The following is a 23,559-nucleotide window of genomic DNA, read 5'->3' as shown; positions in this document are numbered from 1 at the left end:
TTAGCAAGCGCATCAATGTTGCTGCTTGGGTGACAAATGCCGCCCGCCCGCCCGCCCGCCCGGCCCACTGGACTCCGCCAGCATCATCTTTCCAATCTTTCCAGCTTTATGCTGCTTTTGGGGATTTCAAAACAATATGACTTGGACGCAAAAATTCCTTCTTTCGCCCAACGACGAGCTATGATGTAATATGAGCAATCAAAGATGAAGCATGAGGCTTCTCCAGAAATGCCCCGATTTGGCTAGAACAAAACCAGTATACGACCTTCATGTTCTGGAGGTTCGCCATATGGGGATAATTGTTTGCAGGAATCACAGCCACATGGACAGCCTGCAAGATCGGCAGCTGCTTGAAATAACCAGAGGCATATTCAACCGGTTCAAGAAACACTTTTAACCAGCTCGCCAGGCTCGACTAAATTCCTCCCAGCTGATGCGATCTCTGCGTTGCGGTTATTCTGTCAGGAACACATGAAATAGACGTTCACTGCTATGTCCATTATAACTAGGCTCCTCACGAATCCGCCCTCCCAATTTAACCTTGGGTGGTCATTAATTGCGATATCTATACTATTGTTGATGATCCCGAACGTGTGTTGTTCAATGTATCGCGTCATCAACTCTCCCTTCCCCGGACCGAAATTAGCCAAGTTCACCCAATGGTGGTTCAGATGGCATGAATTGCGAGGTGCGTTTTGTGACCCCACAGCACAATTCCGCTAGCCATGCCCAGTTTGATAACACCCCGACTCCTAAAAACAGACGGGATTCTGAACGCGACTCACCGTGCCCATCGAAACTATGGTCCAATTGTTCAGCTTTCCCCGAAAATGGTCTCCTTCTGCCATCCAGATGCCATAAAGGATATTTACACCGGACCCCGGGGGGGACTGGACACCACTGATCTTGTTTGGTTTTTTGAGCGGTATGGCTCGTCAAACGTAGTAAGCACCGTTGACGCAGAATTACATTTACTTCGCAGGAAAAATGTGGCTGGCTTATATTCGAGCCCGGCTGCTGCATCACCAGCTTTCCAGGCCCACATCAGAACGACTATTGACACATTCATGAATGAGATTAAAGTGGGAGCAAGTCCAGGCCAGCCATCTTCCTGGACTGTTGATATGTTTCCTATGATGAGGTGGTTAACTGCTGATATTATGATTGGGTTGACGTACGGACCTGAAAGATCACTCAATCTACTGACCAACTCCGACTCAAGAGCTCAGATGAACGAACTCCTAACCCCAACATTGGAACTAGTAGCCAGCCCGTTGGCAGCTGTTTTCCAATGGCTTCCCCGTAAGTAAGCTGCTTCCGGTGGATGGGGACTCACCCTTCCTGATATTGATACTAATGGTTAAGTCCCCATCATGAAACTCTTATCGCCGTTGCTCAACCAAGGACCAAACCTGGCCAAATTCGGCATGATTTTGGTGCAAGAATCCCTCAAGGCCCTGCTGCCTCCACAATCGAATGACGATGAAGGGAAGGCAAATACCCACCTCCAACATCTCCTTCGCCTTTTCAAAAAGAATGGCCCCAGCCCAGCCATTCCGAACATCAATTACATTGCCAGCGATACTTTGGATCACTTCTCAGGTGGTGAGTAATTTCCCGGAAATGCGCCTCCAAACCGGTACTTTTCTGTATCGTGGTGCTAACTAATACCTCAGGCACCACCACAACCGCCGATTTCCTCTCCGCACTACTCTATCACCTTTCCCTCCCAGAAAACAAACACCACCAAGACAAACTTCGCCAGGAACTCCAGGCCTTCACCAGTGGAACCTCCCCTACTGCATCTACGGAACACATCCCCCTATCACAGCTACAAACCCTCCCATACCTAAATGGGATTTTACGGGAGACACTGCGCATCAGCCCGCCAATCCCCTTCAGTCTCCCAAGGCTAGTGAAAACTAAGGACCAGGACGTTTCCGTCTTGGGTATGAAGATAGATCCAGGGGTAAGCTTTTCAAAATAAACGATAATAATAGCAGACTTCCCCCTCCCCCCCTTTCCCAAGCCAAGGCAGTATTAATTAATTAATATTCACATCTCCAGACCATAATCTCCATCCAACCATACACGCTCCATCGGGACCCAGAGACATTTCCCAACCCAGACGTCTGGGAGCCTGAACGCTGGCAAGTGCCCATTACGTCCCCAGCGCACCGCCAGATGCAGCGAATGCTTATCCCGTTTGGCTATGGACAGCGGATGTGTACGGGAATGAGGTATGTAAAGCATATGATTTCATTTCTTTCTTTCGTTTCTTTTTTTTTTTTCCGTTATAGCAAACTCAGAACTATCAGCGAATTCATCGACATGCTACACGTGGGCCGTTCATACTAGTTTTTTATATTATACCTATCTATTAATGATTCAAGACTAACTCTTGATTTGCCGGGTATTCAAAATAGCGTCGCGTGGGCTATTATGCGCCAGGTAACGGCCAGGATATATCTGGAATATGAAACATCATTAGATGAGGGCGTATGGTTTGAGGAGGAGAGTGTCCTGGCTTCCAAGGGGGGAATAGGGATACAGGAGAGACAGAGGAAGAAGAACAACAAGAAGAAGAATTTGTTTCCTGACGGAAATATGCAGCCCATCGTGTTTAGCAGAGTGTAACAGGGGAAAGAGGATCTTCGGCCAATCTTTCATTAATCCTCTCATCTGATAGGGCGAAAGGATATAATGGGAATCAAGGAAACGTTCGACTGGATCATAAAGGAAGGGGTTTGAAGAAGTAGTGAACAACTAACAGCCCGGCCTAATCATTTACATATTTTTGGCATCTCCTCTCAATCCCACTTAAAGGGCAATATTAAAGTATATACTGTATTATACAACTCCTATAGAGATAGATGAAATCTTCATCAATGATACAACCACAGAATGCACATTTACCATTCATAAAATGGAAGATGGAGCCTATCATAGGGTTTCCACAACCCGTCGTCAGCCTCAGATTTCATTTCCCAAGACATGGTCAATTGATTATATATTTTGACAGGTTAATCTCTTCTGATGTCTACCAATCTTCTTTCAATATTCTACATCTACATAATATACCTTCCTGAGCAACCTCATGCCAGAGTTGATAGACCAGCGAAGAAATGCATTATTCAGAAAATTATGCTCTTCTAGGTTCAAGAGTCCTGGTTTTTTGTTCAGGTAAAAAGTCCCTCCTTTATTCTGTCATCTATATACCGGTAGTTTATACATAAAAAGATCCTAAATGTGTAAACCAAGTGAAAGAAAGTGGAGAATGGACACCCTGAAGGATATCTAGATATCTTTCATGATCATACAGTTTTATCATCATTAGAAAAAATAGAAGTTAAAACCCAAGCACGAAACACTAAACATTCAACAATGTTAAGTTTTGGCGTGTAAATGAGTAAGATGGGCCAGAAGTTGTTTGATAGTAGGTTTGATAGAGTATGGGTGTATATGGCATGGTAAAAATCTGATAAGTGCAAAGAGAAAATATTAAGAAGCCCCAGATGCACTTATGGATTTGTCGTTATTCGTTATTCGTTCTAGCAAGGGCATTGCTAGATATATATACGAGTGAGAGGTGTGGGTGCGCGTTTTGTGAACATAGTAAAAAGAGGCGTATTTTGTAGATGACATGTTCGGCGCGTTTGTCGTGAATGTAGCCAAGTTTCTAGCAATTTTCATGATAAATACTACGTTCGACGCGAGCTGGAACCGGGCCTTTGAGAGTACGTCCGATGAGAGATCAGCCCATCCCCTTCGTCGTTATGCCTCAGTGCTTCGCTTTTTACGTGAGAGTCCATCTGTTGGTTGGTTCAATTAGTCCAAGAAGCACTTGGAGGGAAGGAGTGGATGAAGGAATTATAACACTACCCACCTTATCCAACTTGTAGTCCACCATGAGCAAACTGAGGGGAATAAGCGGAATAGTTATACAAACAGCAATCGTCAGAATTCTGCGGAACGTCTCGTCGTAGGCACGGTTGATAGCGATCCTTGTTGCTGAACCCAGCGGATACGAAAGCGCCTTGGTAAGTTTTCCGAAGATCTCCTTTGCATCCCCCTGGCTCTCAGCGGGGAGGTACAGGGCCAATTTCTTCGGAATAGCGCTAGTCCACACGGCCCCCGAAATGGCTGATCCCACTGCGCCACCCATTTCTAGCGATGTGAGGAACATGGCCGTGGCTGCAGCCACTTCTTGATGGCTTGCAGATGCCTGGACACCTAGTTGGACGGGAACGTTGAGGAGGCCTGCACCTAGTCCGATGACGGTTTGGATGATAAAGGTGGCCAGAGTGGAGGCGCCTTCTTTATTAAAGAAGAGCATGAGGACAAGGCCAGTTATGTAGATGCAGCAACCTGCGGTGATGAAACCACGGTATCGTCTTGTTGCTTTTATGAAAAACGAAACGGATACGGCAGATATTGTTGATGTAAACGAGAAGGTTTGCGTTACTCGACCGGCTGTAGTGACGGATTGACCTTGGACAACTTGAAGGTAGGAGTAGAGATAAGGCTGCACAGAGCAATAAAACGCCACTGGGCCAATAAGTTAGTAAGAGCCGAGATGAAGATCAAAATAACTGGGAAGCGCTTACTAAAATAGAAGAAAGCAAGGGCACAGCCGGCAAGAGCTGTTCTCTGCTTGAGGAGATGAAGTGAGAGAAGAGGGTGCGGAGCCAGCCGCTTCGAGGTTTCCCAGAAGGGGAATACAATAAGACAAACTCCTCCAATGACTATCATGGTAATGATACTGCTGTTTTTCCATGTGTCTTTCGCATTTGCCGCCAACGTTAGGGGAACCAAAATGAGAGCTACCCCCGCTGAGAGTAGTAATAAACCAAAAACGTCGAGGTCGTACCAAGTCTTTTTGACTATAGTAGAAAAACTATGTCCTTTCCAAGGCCTGGGTTTGAGAAGCTTTAATCTTCTAGCCTTCTTCTGGTTCAGGAAAAGAGACAAGGCCAAAGGAAGAAATGCCGCGGGCAGGATAATTGTCCACATCCCATATCCCCAACGCCAGGAAGTTTCGCGGAGGATGGCAGCCGCGATCATTGGCCCTATCCACACGGTAGCCAAGAATGGTAGATCAGGCAAGCTGGAGAAAAGCGCTCGGTTAAGTAAAGAGCTGCTATCCGCAATGAAGACCTGCTGGAGGATTTGCAACCCTGTTGAGCCAGCGGAGTAAAATAGCTGTGCCGATGCATACGCCTGTACATTTGTTGATGCTGCCATTTGGGCATATCCAAGGACGTATATTGAAACGGCTATGCAAAATGCTTCGAATCGCCCGAATACATCTGCAACTTTCGCCATCGGAGGTTTAACAACAGCTGTAGGGCGTGTTAGTCCAAGATCCCGTAAATACTCCCAAAGCTGAAAGGGTTTTTACCGTTAACTACATTCTGGACAACCAAAACTGTTGATATTAAAGAATGCTTGCTGAAGGAACTCGTGGCATAGGCCGACAGAGATAAAACTGTCTGGCCTTCTAGGGAGGTTGAGAATGCCATCAAAAAGATCCTTAGCTATATTAGCGAGGTTTTATAAGAAGCAAGTGGGATGCTCGACAAGAAAGAGGATGACAAAGTAGGTGTCGTCGAAGAAGCGGCGCCTAGCCAGAAGAACCAAACATGCACCATCCAAGAATCAACAAATATAAAAGACTGAATGAACATACCCAATATATGCAATTATCAATGACTTCTGCGTCCACGTTTTGCTAATGGCCTCAATCTTGCGTACGCCCTCTTGTACAGAATCCGATGACGAGGAAGAATATCCCTCACCAGGACTTCGGCCACCATGGCCATCGCAATCGGTAGCATCCCCATCATCGTCGTCTTCTGGTACTTGCATAGGCTCTGCGTATAACAGACTCGCATCCTCGTCCTCTGTTTCCATTGTAGGTTGGGATTCGCATGCGCCGTAAGACTTGGCCGAGGTCAGCTGTTGACCCATAGAGCGGGGCATGGGATCCGTTGGGAGATAGCGGATTCCCTAATCGCGACGCCAGATTGGAAAGTAAGATGAGAGACAAAATGGGTTGTAGTTAGGAAGGGTGCGCAAGGTAGTATTCGTTATTTGCAGCGGGAGGGAGGGGTAGGAAGTTCGGGAGTCCGTTCGTTAATCCGTAACAACCATTTCAATCTGTTAAAGACCAGGGTATTGCGAAACAACGAGGATCGGTATGGAAGAGTGACCGTTGAGAAAAAATCTTAAATAGCCACGAGATGAAGACTTATGTTGCTGTTTATCAAGGCAATATCATCCGTTTTATAAGCTTGATGTTTTGGGGTGCCGTTGTTCCGAGCAAAATGCGGGAAAAAAGGGTGCTGCAGAATCACAGCAAAACGAGAACAGAATCAGAATAAAAGAGGCTGGAAAGAGAAAAAGAAAGAAGGAAAATATTTTCAAGCAGATCTCGCCGATCTAAACAAATTCATCAACAGAGCCGAATAGGCATGCGTAACAGCGTGCAAGGAGGGTGGCAGCAAGAATCAGTCGGACTCAAAATTGAGACCATGCCAGCCATTAGCAGGGTACGAGCTAGCCCGGCGTCTCTCAGCTGTGACGTGTAACTGGCTTGTGAGGTAACACGCTAGCCGGTCAATAGTGAGATAGACTGCGTGCGTAGAGACGGACACACAGGACAGGACATAGGCTGGATTTTGTTTGGGAGAGCGAGCAAACCGCAGCGTCAGCAAGCAGACAGGAGACCGTTCGGGAAGTCGGGAGGCGGCTAAAGCAAGCCATGGGCAGCCGATGCGACGCCAGATGATCAGATAAATGATAAGATCTGTCACAAGGGCCGGGAGCAGTCACCCGCACGATGCGCCATTCCTAATTAAGTAAGATGCCACCTGATTTTATTGGCTGATGGCCGCCACGACTCTTTTAGCCTTGTACGCTAGCCTAGTTAGGCCTAGCACTGATCTATTTTTCATCGTGTTCCGCAACCGGCCAGATTGATCTCGGTAAGACTCGGATCTGATAATCTAAGAGAAACAATCAGATAATCTGCTTTTCTCAACGCTATGATAGAAATGGAAATATGGAAGTTATGTAAATTTATCTAACCTACTGTCTCAGGCGGGTATCACATAAACCATCTCATACATAGCATTTTGGTCCCTCTCTTCATGCGAATTCATCTGCCTGTTACTGAACGAAATGTCTCCACTTCTCAGAGCCCCCTCTCCTCTGGACTATCTATCTACTAAGCTTGACAGCCGGTCGTCACACGCGGGGGATGGAGCATCATGGGCTTATCTATGGATCCACTGCTTCGTACCATATGTCATTATTATCCCTTAACGTCCGTTCCCGAGACCTTTGTGCCCGATGACGTAACAATTTATTATTAGGCCGTGGAGGTGGTTATTGTATTGACCTTGCGCGCCTCTAATGATGTTAGATATAAGAAATCAGAGCTCGCTCTCTAAGACAACTGATATATATAGTCAATCAGCCTACTTCAGAAGCATTGAGCTGCTGATAATCACTATCAGTTCTAACCCCTCAGTAACAGGGTAATATTCAGCCTGAGTCGATTATTCGTTGTGCCCGAGGAATTGCTATATCCGAGACTTCTACTACAAGGCACGAATTTGGTGAGCGTACTTGCTCTCCTTTCAGACCTACCAGTACATATGTCACAATGAACTGGGTGCCGTGAACTGTGTTGCCAATAAAGCCTCCACCTCAAGAAGTAGGTTGCAACGCGGTCCCCGGTGTAGGGGGATATGGGATATCATATGGACTACAGGTTAAACTATATATAACCTTGTCCCATTCCGCCATATATCACATCGTAAACCACGATAAAAAAAAATATAAAAAAAACAGATATCTAATAAAGCCCCATTTCCCCTATCCCTATATAGCAGAAAAGCCCATCCACATCAAAAAAAGAAATTCAACCCGAAAGCTCAATCTCCAGCTCCTTAAAAGCAACCGCAAGTTCCCCCCCTACCTTCGCCGGCCTCGCCGCATACACCCCAACCCAACACTCCTTGATCCCCTCATCCACAAACGCCCAATTAACCTGCCGAATCCGCCTCCTCTCCCCGCCCTCTACCAAATAAATCCACAAAGACACATCCTTCTCCCTAACCATCTCAATCCTCGCGCCAGCACCCGCCTCCTCATTCCCAGACGCCGGCAGCGGCATCAAACTCCAGTCCGCCCACTGATCCTTCCCCACGACACTGATATACGCTTTACCGTCGACATACTCGATGCCAGCCTTGATCCATTGCCGAGAGCCACTGGCACCATTCATGACCAGGATTAAGCCACCCTGGTCGTAGAGAGTGATCCATTCGCCATAGATGTGTACGCTGGCTCTTTGGAAGGAAGATAGGGGGCTTGTCTTGTGGAGGATGGGTCCGTTGAAGCGGTGGGTGGAGGGGGGTTTGGCCCAGATGTCGGTGGAGGGGTTGGCGATGACGACGAACTCGCCTTTCAGGTCTGCAGCGGAGGGGAGGGGTTGGGTTGAGTTTGTGAATTTGAAATCGGACATGCTTTTGCTTTTTAGTGAGTGGGCTGTGGTTGTATAGAGCGGGCGGGGCAGGAAACGATGATAAACGGTTTGGTTGAGTATTTAAGAAGGGGCTTCGGGCGAGCGTGGAAACAAAGTACTTCAAATATTCATGTAACCTCCAGCGCAGTATATTTGGTGATAACTGGAAATGTTTGGGGGATGGCTAGCTTTTTATATATCGACTAACTTCACTCCCTTTGCATATATATGTTGCATGTCTGGGCAGAGCTGGGTAGATCATGCATTCATGTGGGGTGGTGCTATTCGAGCTCTACGAGGAACAGTTTGAGCTAACTAAATCCTGCGAACCCCCAAGTTTTTTTTGTTTTAGACTTATCACGGTGACCATTCCTGAGACATTTAGCCGAGAAGGTAGTTTATGCATTTGTAATGTTCAGCGAAAATTTTGGCATTGAACAGTTGACTCAGTAAGTAATTGGATAAGAGGGGACCGACTCGACATACGAAATACGAAATAAGGAGTAGTTACGGCAGGGGGCCAGGATGAGAAAATGGAGTTTTAATGAAGATGTCAACGGAGAATTCCGCCTCATTCGCAAATTATCCACTGGTTTCAACGACATAGAATAGAAGAAAGAGAACTGTTGAATCTTGGGCGGGTTACTTGTTATACACAGTACGGAGTACGCTGGTCGGTCTGTCTTCGTTAAATATTTAAGAATGTTCCTTGGCAAACTAGTTAGTTAACTAAAGCTTGGAAGTTATTTAACTTATCGCACCTCATCCTCCCGCGCTGGCCGGAGCCCGCATTATTTCAGACCTTACCCCAAGCGCCATTTTCGCGTCCAGCAATGTCTTCCCGGCCTCTTCATCCAGATGAATATGAACTCCACAGCCGTTCGTCTTTTGATTCCCGAGATAGCTTCGATCTCGATGCTGCCGATTTCGAATCACACCATCCTACTACCAGCCGTAGCTACCGAAACACGCGCCCTCCTCTAATATCCCGCCTACTCTCCCTCCTCCCCTTTGTCGGACGGCGGCATCCCCCTCGAGGCCGTCGATTAGGACAGACTGCCTGGAAGAAAAACAAACATTCCGCATTTCGTCGTCGCCTTACGCTTCGCCGTCTGTGTTTCGTTTGCTTGGCATCCTCTGGAATAATTCTCACTCTCGCATTCCTTACCTCTATCATCCGCCCGTCTTATACCCATCCTCCCGCCCATTATAATATCCTCCGCCATACGGTGTTAAACTCAAAAGATCCAGGTAAAGGGAACTCTCGAAACGAAAAGGTGTTCATTGCGGCTAGTTTATATGATAGAGATGGCGAGCTTGCACGTGGTAGATGGGGAGAAAATGTCCTTGAGCTTATAAGGTTATTAGGGAATGATAATGTATTTTTAAAGCATATATGAAAGCAACAGCGGTCCGGAGGGTGAAGCCGCGCTCAAGGAATTTGAAGCGAAAGTCCAATGCAAGCGATCAATTGGGTATGAGGAGCGCATGGATATAGATGCAGTACCCATGTCACCCTTGCAGATGGCTCGGAGCGCATCAAACGGATAGCTTATCTAGCAGAGGCTCGAAACCGAGCACTCCGGCCCCTGGATGACCCAGCCAGCGATCGGTTCGATAAGCTACTATACCTTAACGATGTTGTTTTTGATCCCATTGACGCACTGCAATTGCTCTTCTCTACAAATATGGACGAAAGAGGCACACCACAATACCGTGCGGCCTGCGCTGTTGATTTCATTAACCCTTTTAAATTTTATGATACCTTCGCCACGAGGGATCTGGAAGGTTTCTCGATGGGCGTTCCTTTCTACCCGTGGTTTTCCAGCGCAGGGAAAGCTGAGAGCCGGCATGATGTGCTCGATCAAAAGGACGCGGTCCGAGTGAGGAGTTGCTGGGGAGGGATGGTTGCATTTGATGCGAAGTTTTTCCAGCAGGGGAAATCCGAACCAGCTGGGCAGCATCAAGCGCGGAGGCAGAGGGATGACGACGAAGTGGCTCCAACATCTCCAACCCCCAGCACCTCGTTACCGGCGAGATTCCGCGCAGAGCCAGACCTCTACTGGGACGCCTCCGAATGTTGCCTGATCCACGCAGATATCCAAAAACCACCATATGAATCCAAGGACGAACTCATCGTCGACACAGGCATATACATGAATCCGTACGTTCGAGTTGCATACGACACGCAAACTTTGGCATGGCTTGGTGTCACTCGAAGATTTGAAAGGCTTTATTCCCTGGTACATGCTATAGTAAACACAATTGCTGGTATGCCTAGGTTCAACCCTCGTCGGGCCGAAGTAGCGGGAACAGACGTGGAGGAAAAAGTCTGGGTTCCCAAGGGTGCGAACGGGGGCTCCTACGAAATGGTTAAGCGCAAGGCCGGGACTGGAGGCTTCTGTGGTCGCCGTGGACTGCAAGTCATGGTGGCTAATCCTGAGAAGGGGCAGAAGAACTGGGAATCGCTCCCTGTTCCTGCCGGGTATTGAATTTATTAACGGCTACCATTCCCCCCCCCCCCTTTTTTTTTTTCTTCATACCCTTCTCATTTTCGTTTTGTTTTCTCAATCCGTACTCTATACCACCACTCAAGCTTTATAAGTTGTTGTTGTTTCCCTCCCTGTTCCTGGGCTCTGATGATAATTGGAGAGATGCTATTGCCACTAGCATCTCGCATCTGGCATATGGCGTCTGGCATATACCATTAGGCGTTATTTCTCTTTTCCCTTCCATTCCTATATTTTTCCAATGATACCAGCCCCGCATCCCGTTCTTGGAGATATAGGTAATTAGATCTGTCCATGATATACCCTCCTTTTTAATGAGCAATTGTGCACTTTGGATTTTTGTCCTCTATGCTGTCAGAAAAAGGCTCCCTTTTTGCTTTACGAACAATGGCAAGTGGAAACAAGCTCTGGCCTTAACTTTATACCACAGCCAGCTATGCCCTATTATACACATATACATTTATACTCTTTCTCCCAATGCCAAGCCATGATCAAGGTTTTCTCTTAAGTCCCTTATGCATGGATTCTGTTTTGCGGCAGGCGTGAGCTCCAGAGCTATAGTAGACATCAAGGTTCATCTGCCAGCGTAGCTGGCTGGGTACCAAACATTCCTTGTCCGAAGGGGAAAAGGGACGTTCTGCTAAAGGCCAGCGATATTCTGGATTGCTACATGATATCTTACATATATATATCTATACTTTTGCGACACGTTTATCTGCAGCGGAAGGTAGTTCCCTCCATTTCCACGTTTTCCTCCCCCGCAACCGATTCCCCCGTATTATCCACCCGCCAAACCATTTCCATTCTCAATCAACTCTTCTCAACGTACTCACCCCCCAACACAGCAAAATCTCACCGAGAAGATCTCACAAAAATGGAGAACCAAAATCCGTACAAAGCTCCATCAGCACCAAGTGAGCAAGCCAGAGAGCGAGACATGAGAGAATCAACCATCACTGTGGCGCCCTCGTCCCAGCAACCTCTCCTCGACCAGGATACAAACGTCAACCTATGCCAGCTTCTAGTGGACACCTTTGAGAAAGTCGGCAAGGCTTCCGGTGCCGGCGGTTTGGACACGAGCAAATGGGCTGTTAAGGATGGGGAGAATCTGTCGCGTCACAGATATAGATCGAATCCAGCACAATATCATCATTCTCGTCGTCATCATCATCATCATCAACAACAACAAGAGGAGCTGATGCTACCGCAACAAAATCAGCTCAGCGTTAGTGGATCGCCGAGAATTGGTACATCTCATACCATTCCGCAAGACTACCAGCAGCGGAAGTTTTATTCTCCGCAGCACGACGAGAATATGCACAGTAAGAACCCGGCAGGAGCAAGGGGGGACAGTCCCAGATCTAGACAGCCTTCTTCGACAAGTTTCGAAGCTACTACTTCTACCCGAGAGGGAGACGCTACGCGAATCATCAGTATTAGAGACGTCGATATGGATGTTGATATAGGTTCACTTCGCGCGTTAGTCGGACAGTGTATTGATCCAGGGCTCGAGAGGATTGTAGATGTTTGGGAGGCGGGGGATGTAAGAATACCCATACCATTCCCATTCCCTTCCTTTTTCTGTTTTTCTACTACCCATATCCTTAGCCATAGGCAATCTATTGAACAAAGCTAACTACTTCTATCCAAAATATGTAGACATGCCGCACGCTAACGCTACATTTCACCACGGCCAGCAAAGCGATTATGTTCTCCTCTTTGCTTGGTCGGTTGCATAGCTGGTCCAAATATAAGGTTGACTACGCTCCTGCAAATAATCTCTGAGTGAGTGAGTGAGTGACTTACTTTATGTTGGCCCCTTGCTTCATTAGAATCCAACAGATGTGTTACTCAGAGGGATTGGAACCGCTGTCAATATCGACCGGGATTCACAAGGGGTAGTAGATAGAGGGGGCTTGCATGGTTGGGACTATAATGCTAGGATGGTGCCCTGGTGAGAGAAATGGAATGATAATGATAATGATAATAGTAATAGTAATACTAGGTAGGGAGGAGAGAGCCCGGGGGGGTGTATATAATAAATACACATACCCAATATCTATATGTAACAAAACTTGAAATGAAGAGATAAAACTTCATGTCAGGCAAGACAAACAATAGCATCCTCCATCCACCCAACACTCGGACCGAGCAAGGTACGGAGTATAGACCTCGACAAGAATACGCAAAATATCAAATTCTTTTAGAAATACCTTTCACCTCATATGCCCTTTTTAGTAAAAACACGACTCTTAATGTCTTCGTTGTGATTTTCAACTCCTTAGTTTTTGATTGTTCACATACATATACTATTGAGGTGGTGAGAAAGGGAGAAGTGTTGTTACAAATACAGCAAATTGAGCAATCAAAAAGGTTAAAATTAAATTGAAAAATGAAAGGAAGTAACTCTAACCTATGAAACTGTTAAACAAAGCCAATGAAGTTGAGGCAAAAAAGAGAATATTGAAGAAAAAACTGAGAAGATAATTATGAGTTGAGAGAGAAAAAGAACTGGAATTTTTCCATTCAAAAAGAGACCTGAAATTCGTTATAAGAGGCAAGCAATAAAAGAGCAAGCTACATACAGAAGAGCACTACAAACACGCAAAAGTACTTAAAACTGATAAGCTCTTTTATCTGCCGTATTGTGTTTCATACATATCATACAGGTTAGTGCTAGGCATGCCTGTCTGAAAATCCTCATGAACACACACACACAGATGATGCCACTAACCTGCTCTTACATACCCACTGGATATTGTTTAATCTGAGCCTAGAAAGGAATAAAAGAGGTGAAAACATAGAAATGTAGAATCAGTATGTATTAGAAACGTAATAAGAAGAAAGTTAAGCGGCCCCGAAGATAAAAAAAGAGAGAGAAAAGGTACAAGGAAAAAGAAAAAAGAAGTACCTTTTGAAACAAAGATCAGTTGTTTGTTGTTAACACAGATCTGACATGTAGAGAAGATAACTTTGTCTCAAGAGAGGACAAGGAAAATATGCAAAACAAAGTTAAATAAAGTAATAAATATATAAGCAGATACATAAAAATAGATAGAAGTAAACAACATCCTCTCTCTCCTCCTTCTACACACATACATACATGCACACACACACACACACAGAGCATGGGAAAAATAAGTAGAACGCGATATAATGGCAGAGACAGTACAGGAGTAAGTTTTGAGCCCATAACAAACAGGAAAAAGGGAAAGAAACGTTGCTGATGTAATTTGACAAGGAAACAGTCGTATCTTTTCAATAAGAGAAACTTCTGAGAAAAAAAGGTATTCTTCTGAGGATTTGGTAATTTGTGAGTTGGGTTTTAAGAATCAAAAACAGGGAAGAAGAAGGTAAGATAATAATATATTTAAGAAGAGAAGAGCGAAAAAGTAAAAGGAATACAAAAAGAAAGAAAAAAAACAGGAAACGATGCTTTGAAAGAAAAATAAAGAGAATACAAGCACAGTAACACCATACAAATATCTTTTTAGGGGAGACGAGGATGCGCAAATGGCAACTGTAGGGGGACCAACTGAAAGGAAAAAAACAGTTTCACCCTGCAGACCCGAGTCGTCATCTTACAGCCCTCAACGATCCAGCATTGAAGGGAAGGGTTGGCGAGAGATCTCATAGCTTTTTTTTCGTTTTTCTTTTGCAAGCCATCTCATATATCTCAAGGGAAAGAGGGTGATCTCTGGTACCAGAAAAATTTTACAGATGCACCAAAAAAAAAAAAAAAAAAAAAAAAAAAAAAAAAAAAAAAAAAAAAAGGTTGGGAGGAAGAGCAGGGGAAGATAAGGGAAAAGGGGAGATGAACTAAGAACTCCTCCAAAACAGAATCCCGACATATTCTTCATTCTTCCTTTTTGCACAATCTCTTTTGCTTCATCTCTATTAGAGCAAAAAAATCAAGTCAGTATAATCCATAATTCGGGAGAGGAAAAGAGGGAGAGAGAAATGCATGGTGCGCATTCGGGTCGAACGGCGACGGAAGGCCACTTACACGTCCACGGCGTCCGCCAGGCGGTGGAACCTGGGCGGCTTGGGATTGGTAGAACTGTTGGGGGTAGGATGGATACATCTGAGCATTATTCACAGCCTGGTTGAACGGAGGAGGAGCAAATGGGGGCTGATGAAGCATTGGACTTGCGCTTATCTGCGGAGGAGGCCCGGGGAGGGGCGACGAGTGCGACTGCATGGTTCGAAAGCTGTCCAGAGCAGCTGGAGCAGACGGGAAGCCATTGAAGCTCGCCCCTGCCATCTGAGGGGCATAAAATCCACCAGGAGACATACCACGGGGTTGCGAGGCGAGGAATGCGTGGTATTGGAGCTGTTGCTGATTGATGGGGAGGACTGATTCCTGGGGAAACGGGTGATTGTTGCTCATAGAAGACAAATTCACGAGTCCGTTGACACCATTCACTCCACCCATCCCGTAAATGTCATAAGGAGGAAGAGTCTGCTCCGATGAAATAGATCGTGCCATTGTAGTTGGGGAATCAAAGGACTGCTGAGGCTGTAGTCCTGTTGCAAACTGTCCACTGTATTGTCTCTCTGGTTGCGACTGAGAATTGTAACTGTTGGCGCTCGTTTGTCTAGATGATAAGGGTCGGTGTTGATTCTTTTCATTATTAGGATTTTGGGCGTTTTGGTTGTCCCTGGAATGATGATTATCCCGAGAGTTTCCTCCGCCCCGGGAGGACAGTCCAACCTCGTCCATAAGTCGTTTATAGCCTTGGCTTGGTGTAGTCTTCAATTTCGTTAGTACTTTTGCGACAGTCTTGACGACTTCGCCGCGCATGCTCTCGTCAAAGAAGGGTGTTGTAAGAACTTTAAATATTAATGTCGCGCCAGATGTCTGGTCGCTGAGGATTTTCTCCAAAGTTTCATCTCCAGAACTGTAGAACAGAGCTTTTAGTACTGTTTCGCGAGCTTCGGGTTCGTTCCTCTGGTTAATAACCTTGAGTACCGTCAAATACGCAACTTTGTGAGTGCAAAGATGGACAAGATGGGGAACAAGGCGCGGGGCGAGAACAGTTCGTCGACGTGGAAACGTGCATGTATCGAGGAACCAAGTAAGTAAGAGAGCACCGTTTGCATTTGTCGCCAACTGGACGCTATGTAGGGCGATAGCTGCGGCTAGCATTCGCTGTTGGTCCTTCGTTGCATGGTGACTCTCCAAACAAGCCCGCATAGCGCGGGCACCAAATCTGCCTTGGGCGATCTCCCACATCCGACTGAGCATAGATTCGAAAATAAAGTCGGTATAAGGAGGACCAAAGCGCAAACAACATTGCAGCACGTAGTTGCCATATTGATCTAAAAACAGCGGCACAGTGTATGGACGAAGACTTTCTACAATCATCTGTTTCTGCGTCGAGTCCTTGGCAACGTCGATAATCTTCTGTGCAGCCCAGGTTCCATTCTTGTGTACACCAATTTCAGCAAGGTGAGGAGCGATTTCAGCCAACATCTTTTCTTTGGTGGGTTCTGAGCAATATTCGAACAGCTTCTGGACAACCGTGTTGCCAAGATAATCGGAAGACAATTCAGCAATCTCAGGAAGCATCCCGATTGCTGTCTCCTCGATTTCATTCACTGCAAGAGTCCCATTGTCAATCCGCTTTCGAATATCCCGGAGTCTAGGGGCGTCATGGACCCGAGTTTGACTTGGTTCTGGAATCGGAGGAATTTCATCGACAAATGACTTGAAAACCACAGCTCGCTGAATGCTCGCTGTAATATTTTGACATTCTTCTTCGGATGCATCAAATTCGGCAACGATTTGGGTCATTTCTGGTTGCAATTCAACCAACTGTGGAATAGTTGGTGTGTTGGGAGCAGGTCCGTTTGCTTGGTCCGTTCCGGAAGTCCCATCTTGTCCACCTGAATTAGTTCCACCCCGACCTAAGCCGCTGGAAGTTGGGTCAGGAGTGGGCGATTGGTGGTCACCATTTTGGCCGGGAGTACCCGTACCAGATGTCCCTGGCACCTTCGCATAGCCGATCCGGACGGGTCCAGCACCTGGAAATATTTCTTTGCCATTCAGAAGGGAATTGGCTTGAATAGCACTTTCTACACGTTCGAAATTAACGAATCCGCAGTTCTTGTGGGTCAGAACCCTTGTCGACTCGATTTTGCCATACACATTGAAGATAGCGTCCAGAGAAGTCACTGTTGTTGAGACTGGAATGCTACCAATCCACAATGCTCTGGTAGGACCGTCTAGATTAGTTTCATCCACCATTTCCTGGCCTTGTCGCAAGCTTTGCATTCCGCCCAGTTGCAACACCTGAACTGCTTCTGGGAGATCGTCATATTCGGCAGTCTCCGAAATACGTAAGTCTGCAATGCTAAGGCTGTTATCAAGTCTAGACGGAGTCGCAAGGTAGTTGCGGATCGATGAGCGCTGAGGAGGAGTATCCAAAACGCCGGCAGTACGGGCACGTGGGCGTGGGCGGCTCACAGATGCATGGTTGGCAAATGCTTGCACGGCTAAGTTGTGTTGATGAATCTGTGCCTGGGTCGCAGCTAACTGGGCAGCAGTTGCAGCGGCTGAAGGTGTTATCGACCCCGATGGAACACCCGGATACGGAAGTTCATATTGATCCTCGTCGTCTTCGGCGTATTTCTCCTTGGCATTTACAGAGTAGGAGCGGAACCGATTGGAATTTTTATTTATCATTACTAGGTCAGCAAGAAGGGGAGGTAAGGATGATGTTTGTTGCTGCTGCTGCTGTTGTTGCTGTTGTTGTTGTTGCATGAGCTGGTCGACGGATGGGCGGACAAGTTGTACTCGGGCTTGCTGTGGAGTTTCAGCAAGCCCAAGGTAGTCCAAGGTCTTAACGTCCGCATCCGCGAGCCCATCTCTTGAAAACGACGACTGCGCTGGTGACGTGGGCCCCTCGGATGATCTGATGCTCGTTAAAGTAGTTGCTCTCTCCCTACCTGACGACCAGTTGGTGGAAAATAAAGAAGGCCCAAACGGATTCGAACCATCAAGCACACTTGTACGTTGTGGCATGGACCCGGCACGAAGGCGTGAAAGCAAGGCTGTATTGCTTCCGCTTCCAGGGGCAGGCGGTCTGCTAGAGGAGTCTATCCCTGCCACGGCATGAGGGCGGAACGGGCTTGTTGAAGGCGTGGGTCTGGATGTTTTTGAGGTGAACGACTGAGGGCCAACACCGTTCAGTGTGCCAACTGGAGAGAAACGGGAAGGAACTGTCCCCGCTCTCGTTCGACGGGCAGGGCTAGTGAGGCTGCTCTCGGGCGCAGGCGCCAAGTCCGGGAATTCATCCTGGCTTGGGGATTCCGGTATGTTCTCGCGAAGAGGCGTCGAGTTGCCACTGGTTGGAGGTCCCCAGATATTTGGAGCAAGACCTTCTTGAGCCTGAATCTCTCGAGCTCTATTATTAAACGAAGGGTGAAATAGGACCAATGTCAGCGAGAGCTCTGATAAGCACTAACATAAAATTAGATAGAGCCTTACCTCTTGGAGAACAAACGAGCGCCAAGATCATGAGAAGGGGAACCAGCCCCCATTCTGGCACTTCCAAGAGCTCCTCCAGTGCTGTTTAACCCATTTGAACCTCCAAAGGAAGACTTCATAGAACTTGAACCCGGTTGTTCATTTGGCGACGAGCTTCCCGTTGAAGTACCGGACATTGGTTGTGAAACAGGAAGATAGTTGAGGTTGAGGTGGCCATCAGGCCTCGATGAAGGAGTCATTATAGATTAAGATGTCTTATGCCAGGATAGAAGGTTACTTTCAAAATCTATAACTTCTCTCTGAGAAGAATAGGGCTGCCAAGGATTGGATAGAATAGAAACGGGAGGATCTCGAAGGGTGGAGAAGATCATAGACAATATATTAGGCCTGCAGATCTCGTTGAAATCCGAAACGGATCCTTCGATCCAAGTGTCTATTAAAGCTGGTATTGAAGAGGATGTAAATATCTCGATTATAAACCTCCAGCACTTGATGACGAGCAATTCAAACTGCGGCGGAAATAAGCTAAGGTTGTGTTGTGTCGGAAGGGCGAGTCGCAGGTATATTGGCAAATGGCCTTTCAAGGTGTTATAGAGAATTGTGAGAAATAAATGAACTGAATCAGATGTTAAGTTGAAGGAACGAACGAGTCGATATCGAATCGTCGTTTTCAACAAGTCGAACGGGAAGAGCACTAACGGAGGTCTGTGCAATGAGGTCGTAATTATACAGATTTCGTTTTAAGTAAGGAAGATTCGTAGCCGTGTAGTGTAATAAAAGTAGAGTAAGGGCGGAGAAATGGCGGAGAAATCTTCACAGAAACATATCCAGTTTATTAAAAATCTATCGAGAAAGACCAGGAGTTGGTGAAAAAGAGGAGATAAAGATGTCGTCGAGACACTGGGCGTGAAGGAACTCTAAAAGGGGGGTGGTGGTCTCAGGGACAAATAGAGTGAGGCTCGCTCGGGGGAGCAAAACAAGTATTTTAACTAGGCGTGGAAGATGTGAGACGAAGAAGAGAAGAACCAGTCAGGGGTGGTGGTGGAGGTCAAAGAAATGGGCTAACTTGGGAGGGCCCAATTACTAAGAAGGGAGACAAAAGGGAATGGAAAAGAAGAGGAGGCGTTGATATGAGGAGTAGGCTGAAGAGATGGGATAGGTGACAGCGGAGGGTGACGAAGGGGCGCCAGAGGCGGGGAGAGAAGCGATGAAGAAGAGACGAAGCTGAAGATGAAGTTGAAGATGAAGGACGGCGATGGAGAGAGAGGGAAGTGAAAGTGGATGCGGGCGACGGAGGATGAGGCTTGGGTGCAGCTGTTTGAACTGGCCACAAGCGGTTTAGCGCGGTTTAGCAGAGGACTGACCTTGGTTTGATATCAGACCTGTACATAATTACATGTACTCTTTAGGCTGGACATAAAACCACAATTCTCTTGTCCTTTGCATTGATTCCCATTTACGGCAGTTTGCTGTCTATAATAGCTAACTACGTCCAAGTGTCTTTGTGCCCTCGTGCCTAGCTCGACTAGAGAAAACAATGACTTAAATACACCACTCCACCCCCGAGAACGAACCAACATCCCGTGGGTCGTTCCTTTTTTTTCGACCAAAGGACAGCGTGCATCACATTTGATATTCCCGGCCTTGACGTCCCTGCAGCCATCAATCCAAGTTTTAAACATGTGCATTAGCCAGGTGTTTACCAGATCGCCCAACCCTATAGAAGGGAACTCCGCAGTTCGGAACACACAAGCGCAGTATCAACAATTGGACGAAAATCTATAATTCCGAGCCATGCCTCCTCCATCAATTAGCATATGTATATGCGCTGGCCATAGATTCGCGGACCCTAAATCACTTAAAATGAACAGCCAAAACGAAAAAAAAAAACCGGTGTCTCTGCTGTGAAACAAAAAGGACCACAAAAAGGTTGCATCCATTCGCATGCGTGAAAGAGGACAGCATCATCCAATAATCACACAGCTTTTTGGTGCATGAAACATGTTTTCTGCTCAAGACTATAGCAGTCCTTCGAAGTAGGCTAAAGTAAGCAGCGCCTACAAGGGAAGAAGGGAAATTAAATTCGTTCTCCCACCAACCCCTGTCAGCTCAACGCGAGAATGAGGAATCTACATGCACTAGGTATGGTCCAGAAATACCCGTTATTATTTACCGCTTACAAACTCAGCAGTCCAAAATCTGTAGCAAGCATAATCCGTACATAGAGTTGTCGATTTTGTTGGCCCGTGGCGGAGATACGGGTTGCAAATCACAGATCGTCGAGTGTATTTTTGAAACATGCCATTTTTCAGCGAGTCAAAACACATAGTATGCCTTGGAAAAGCGGCGACCATTTATGTGTTTTGTGGGATTCGTGGGAAGAAGTCTTGTGGAGAAATATGCCAACTTTGATTGATATTCCTGAGCGTGCGCAAGATACAAGAATACATATGCTGCCCCATACTGTGTTTTTCGGTGCATATTTCCATGCAATTGCCATGCCTCGAGGTAAATGTCCCCTGTGGATGTACTGTACATGTAGATACCTACAGATTAGTTATTTTTAGAGATCTGTTTGTTTCCCTCGCGGCCAAAAGGAACAGCCGTCCTGTAACCAACAACCCCGTTTCGTTCTTCTTTTCACAGGATCGACCTTCTGTGGCGCAAACTTTAAGTTAAGGTGGCGTGTATGAGCGCCACGAGCCACTCTTGGGAAATTGTTTACCTAAGCAAACCTTTCATTGCAAAGTCGCGGCAAGAAAGCTGCAACACTTCGCATGCCCGCTACACGTTTGTTGGCTGCTTTGGCCGAAAGAGAAAACACCTCATTCTTAGCGGTAGCTCCTAGATAGCTATTGGCGCAGTAGGAATGGCCTAGTAGAGTATTCCTCAACTCACACGTCGCTGCTCGAAGTGTCACCATCAGCTCGGAGTCTCCTCTCTCTCCTAGCATGTCATCGCCCCGATCGTAAAAGTGCCTGGGCATAGCATTCTTTCATAGGAAGTTATATTCCACTGTCGTTATATCTCTAGACGCCCTGCACCTCCCATTAAAACGTGCCGCGATCCATCGAACGGACTTGACTACCTACGATACACACTCGCCTCCAAACACAACCATGGCTACAGACGACTCACCAATGACGGGCACTAGCACTAGCTCTGATGATGAGCCTATCGAGACTCTTGTGGAGGGACGAGCCCGCCGAAGCACTGCGGGCAGAAACATGGGTGCTCTCCTCGACGCAGAAGCCGACGACGAACTCGCCCTCCTTTTCGCGGAAGATGAAGATGATGAGGAATTCACGAGTGGTGAGGAAGAAGGAGCCTCGGGGGAGGATGAACAAGGTGAAGGTGTCGAAGATGAAGCCGATGACATGCAGCTCGATTCTTCATCTGATGACGAAGATGACCGGGGCCCTAACGAGCCGGGGGATGAGTTGGAAGGCGAAAGGGAACTCGAAAGACAGGCTAGGGCAGAGCGGCTGGCAAGGAAGCGGAAGGAGCATGACAGTATGATGAAGTTTCCAGCGTCGCGGAAGAGAGTGAAAATTGGCCCGACCGCCGCTACGGAGTCGATAACTGGTCCAACAACGCCTACACCGCGCCCGAAGAAGAAATCAGAGCGGATATCGTGGCTGCCGACGCCGGAGGATGGCCCGACACGATCCTCATCCAGACGGCAGACGATGCAGAATAAGGAGCTTACTCACGCGCGGTTGAAGGATAGTGAGGAGAAGCGGGTGAGATTGATAGCGACGATGGAGGAGGCGGCGAGGCGCAAGCAGAAGTTGAAGCCAAAGGTGATGACACAGGAAGAGCGGTTGGCGGAGGCGGCAAAGACGGAGCGGCTGAATAGCAAGAGTCTTAATCGTTGGGAGGAGATGGAAAGAAAGCGGAGTGAGGAGCAAAAGGCGAAATTGGCCGCGTTGCAGAATCGCAGGCTGTCAGGGGCCGTTACGACTTGGTGGAGCGGGCTTGCGAAGTGGATTAATGGGAAACTGGCACAGGTGGGGGCGAAGGAAGTTAAGCAAGCGCCGGACGTCGAGAGGAAGAGGAAAGGGGCCAAGGATAGGGATGATTCGCCAAAGAGGGCGAAGTCCATGAAGACGGAGAGAGTTGCGGAAGGGGCAGATGAGAAAAAGAAAACTATTCCACCAGGTCACGATAAAAGTCCTGATAATCAGGCTGGGAAGACGGTAGTAGAGGGACAAACGCAGGAAACGATGAAGGATGCCCAACCGCAGGGTGTCATTTTTGACCCGCCACAAGCTCCAGGGAGCTTCTTGGACGGGATTCATATCTACGCTTCTATGAAGGATGATGTACCCCATGCCCCTGCAACGTCTAACCAGGCACCATCATCTATGCCGGCACAACCAGCATCAACACCAGCATCTATACCGTGTGCAGCTCAAGAACCTACCCCATCAACATCTACTACGGTACCTGAACATCCTTCACAGGCAAAACACTCTCAAGCAACACCACTTGAAGAAACAGGAATATCGACTAAAACGACCCCAGAGTCTTGTGAACCATCGCCGGAGGGATCGGAACCCATACTGCTGTCAGCGAAAACAGAGCATCAACAGTCCCAAAAGTCGTTCCCGGACATAGAAGTCCAGAAAACTGGATCTGAAGGAAGCCCAGCGGCCGCCCCACCATCACCGTCGTTATCACAGCAGCCACGGGATAAAAAGCCCGAATCACCAGCTGTAGCCATACACGTCGATGAGAATAATAAAAATCCCCAGGCCCAGCAGACACAGTCAAAATCAACATCAATATCACCGCCCACACAACCTCCGCTCACTCCCCAACAGGAACCTCAACTAGAAAAACCACCACCAGAACAGCCACAACCAGAAAAACAGCAGCCAGAACCACAGCCAGAACAACCACAACCATCCATACCTACCCCACCACCAACAATCGAACACTCATCCCGCAACCTACTAATCCTCGAAAATTTCGAAAACAAAACCCCACAAGAACGCGAAGAATTTAACATATCTTGTGGG

At 47.1% G+C, this 23,559-nt stretch overlaps 7 protein-coding genes across 9 annotated transcripts in view; 4 read left to right on the top strand and 3 right to left on the bottom strand.

The window, feature by feature from the left end:
• Positions 1–47: 47 nt before the first annotated feature.
• Positions 48–3,017, top strand: BDCG_00092 (uncharacterized protein). The gene is made up of 6 exons (XM_045415600.1): positions 48–688; positions 763–1,302; positions 1,366–1,605; positions 1,677–1,969; positions 2,068–2,240; positions 2,427–3,017. Exons 1-6 carry the CDS (start codon positions 493–495, stop codon positions 2,635–2,637), a joined length of 1,653 nt encoding a protein of 550 aa, XP_045271515.1. The 5' UTR covers positions 48–492; the 3' UTR covers positions 2,638–3,017.
• Positions 2,358–7,259, bottom strand: BDCG_00091 (siderophore iron transporter mirC). Its single transcript, XM_045415599.1, has 5 exons — positions 5,690–7,259; positions 5,402–5,532; positions 4,608–5,342; positions 3,887–4,548; positions 2,358–3,812 (listed from the first exon to the last, which is right to left on the bottom strand). Exons 1-5 carry the CDS (start codon positions 5,980–5,982, stop codon positions 3,702–3,704), a joined length of 1,932 nt encoding a protein of 643 aa, XP_045271514.1. The 5' UTR covers positions 5,983–7,259; the 3' UTR covers positions 2,358–3,701.
• Positions 7,260–7,333: 74 nt separating this feature from the next.
• Positions 7,334–9,197, bottom strand: BDCG_00090 (uncharacterized protein). Its single transcript, XM_045415598.1, has one exon. The coding sequence runs from the start codon at positions 8,531–8,533 to the stop codon at positions 7,928–7,930; it is 606 nt and encodes a 201-aa protein (XP_045271513.1). The 5' UTR covers positions 8,534–9,197; the 3' UTR covers positions 7,334–7,927.
• Positions 9,198–9,366: 169 nt separating this feature from the next.
• BDCG_00089 (uncharacterized protein) lies at positions 9,367–11,068 on the top strand (the record flags this gene model as incomplete). Its single annotated transcript, XM_045415597.1, has 3 exons — positions 9,367–9,893; positions 9,925–10,008; positions 10,038–11,068. 3 exons carry the CDS (start codon positions 9,367–9,369, stop codon positions 11,023–11,025), a joined length of 1,599 nt encoding a protein of 532 aa, XP_045271512.1. The 3' UTR covers positions 11,026–11,068.
• Positions 11,069–11,917: 849 nt separating this feature from the next.
• Positions 11,918–13,248, top strand: BDCG_00088 (uncharacterized protein; the record flags this gene model as incomplete). Its single annotated transcript, XM_045415596.1, has 2 exons — positions 11,918–12,586; positions 12,703–13,248. The coding sequence occupies 2 exons, from the start codon at positions 11,918–11,920 to the stop codon at positions 12,826–12,828; spliced, it is 795 nt and encodes a 264-aa protein (XP_045271511.1). The 3' UTR covers positions 12,829–13,248.
• Positions 13,249–14,931: 1,683 nt separating this feature from the next.
• On the bottom strand, positions 14,932–18,774 carry BDCG_00087 (RNA binding protein Jsn1; the record flags this gene model as incomplete). Its single annotated transcript, XM_045415595.1, has 3 exons — positions 14,932–14,937; positions 15,050–18,452; positions 18,536–18,774. The coding sequence occupies 3 exons, from the start codon at positions 18,772–18,774 to the stop codon at positions 14,932–14,934; spliced, it is 3,648 nt and encodes a 1,215-aa protein (XP_045271510.1).
• A 1,183-nt stretch (positions 18,775–19,957) lies between these two features.
• BDCG_00085 (signal transducer) overlaps positions 19,958–23,559 on the top strand; it is a gene marked incomplete at its 3' end in the record, with an annotated part of 4,339 nt that continues 737 nt past the window's right edge. The window contains exons 1-2 of one of the 3 annotated variants that reach the window (XM_045415594.1): positions 19,958–20,118; positions 20,242–23,554. In XM_045415594.1, coding sequence (XP_045279017.1) covers positions 21,655–23,554 — 1,900 coding nt within the window. In that variant the 5' untranslated portion in view covers positions 19,958–20,118; positions 20,242–21,654. Of the gene's footprint in view, positions 23,555–23,559 lie in introns of all 3 variants that reach the window. The other 2 variants (XM_045415593.1, XM_045415592.1) reach the window with 2 other exon arrangements.

The sequence above is a fragment of the Blastomyces dermatitidis genome (assembly GCF_000003525.1).
Source record: "Blastomyces dermatitidis ER-3 genomic scaffold supercont1.1, whole genome shotgun sequence".
NCBI lineage: Eukaryota > Fungi > Ascomycota > Eurotiomycetes > Onygenales > Ajellomycetaceae > Blastomyces > Blastomyces dermatitidis.
Note: the sequence above shows the minus strand (reverse complement) of the source record. Positions and strands in the feature narration are given on the sequence as shown.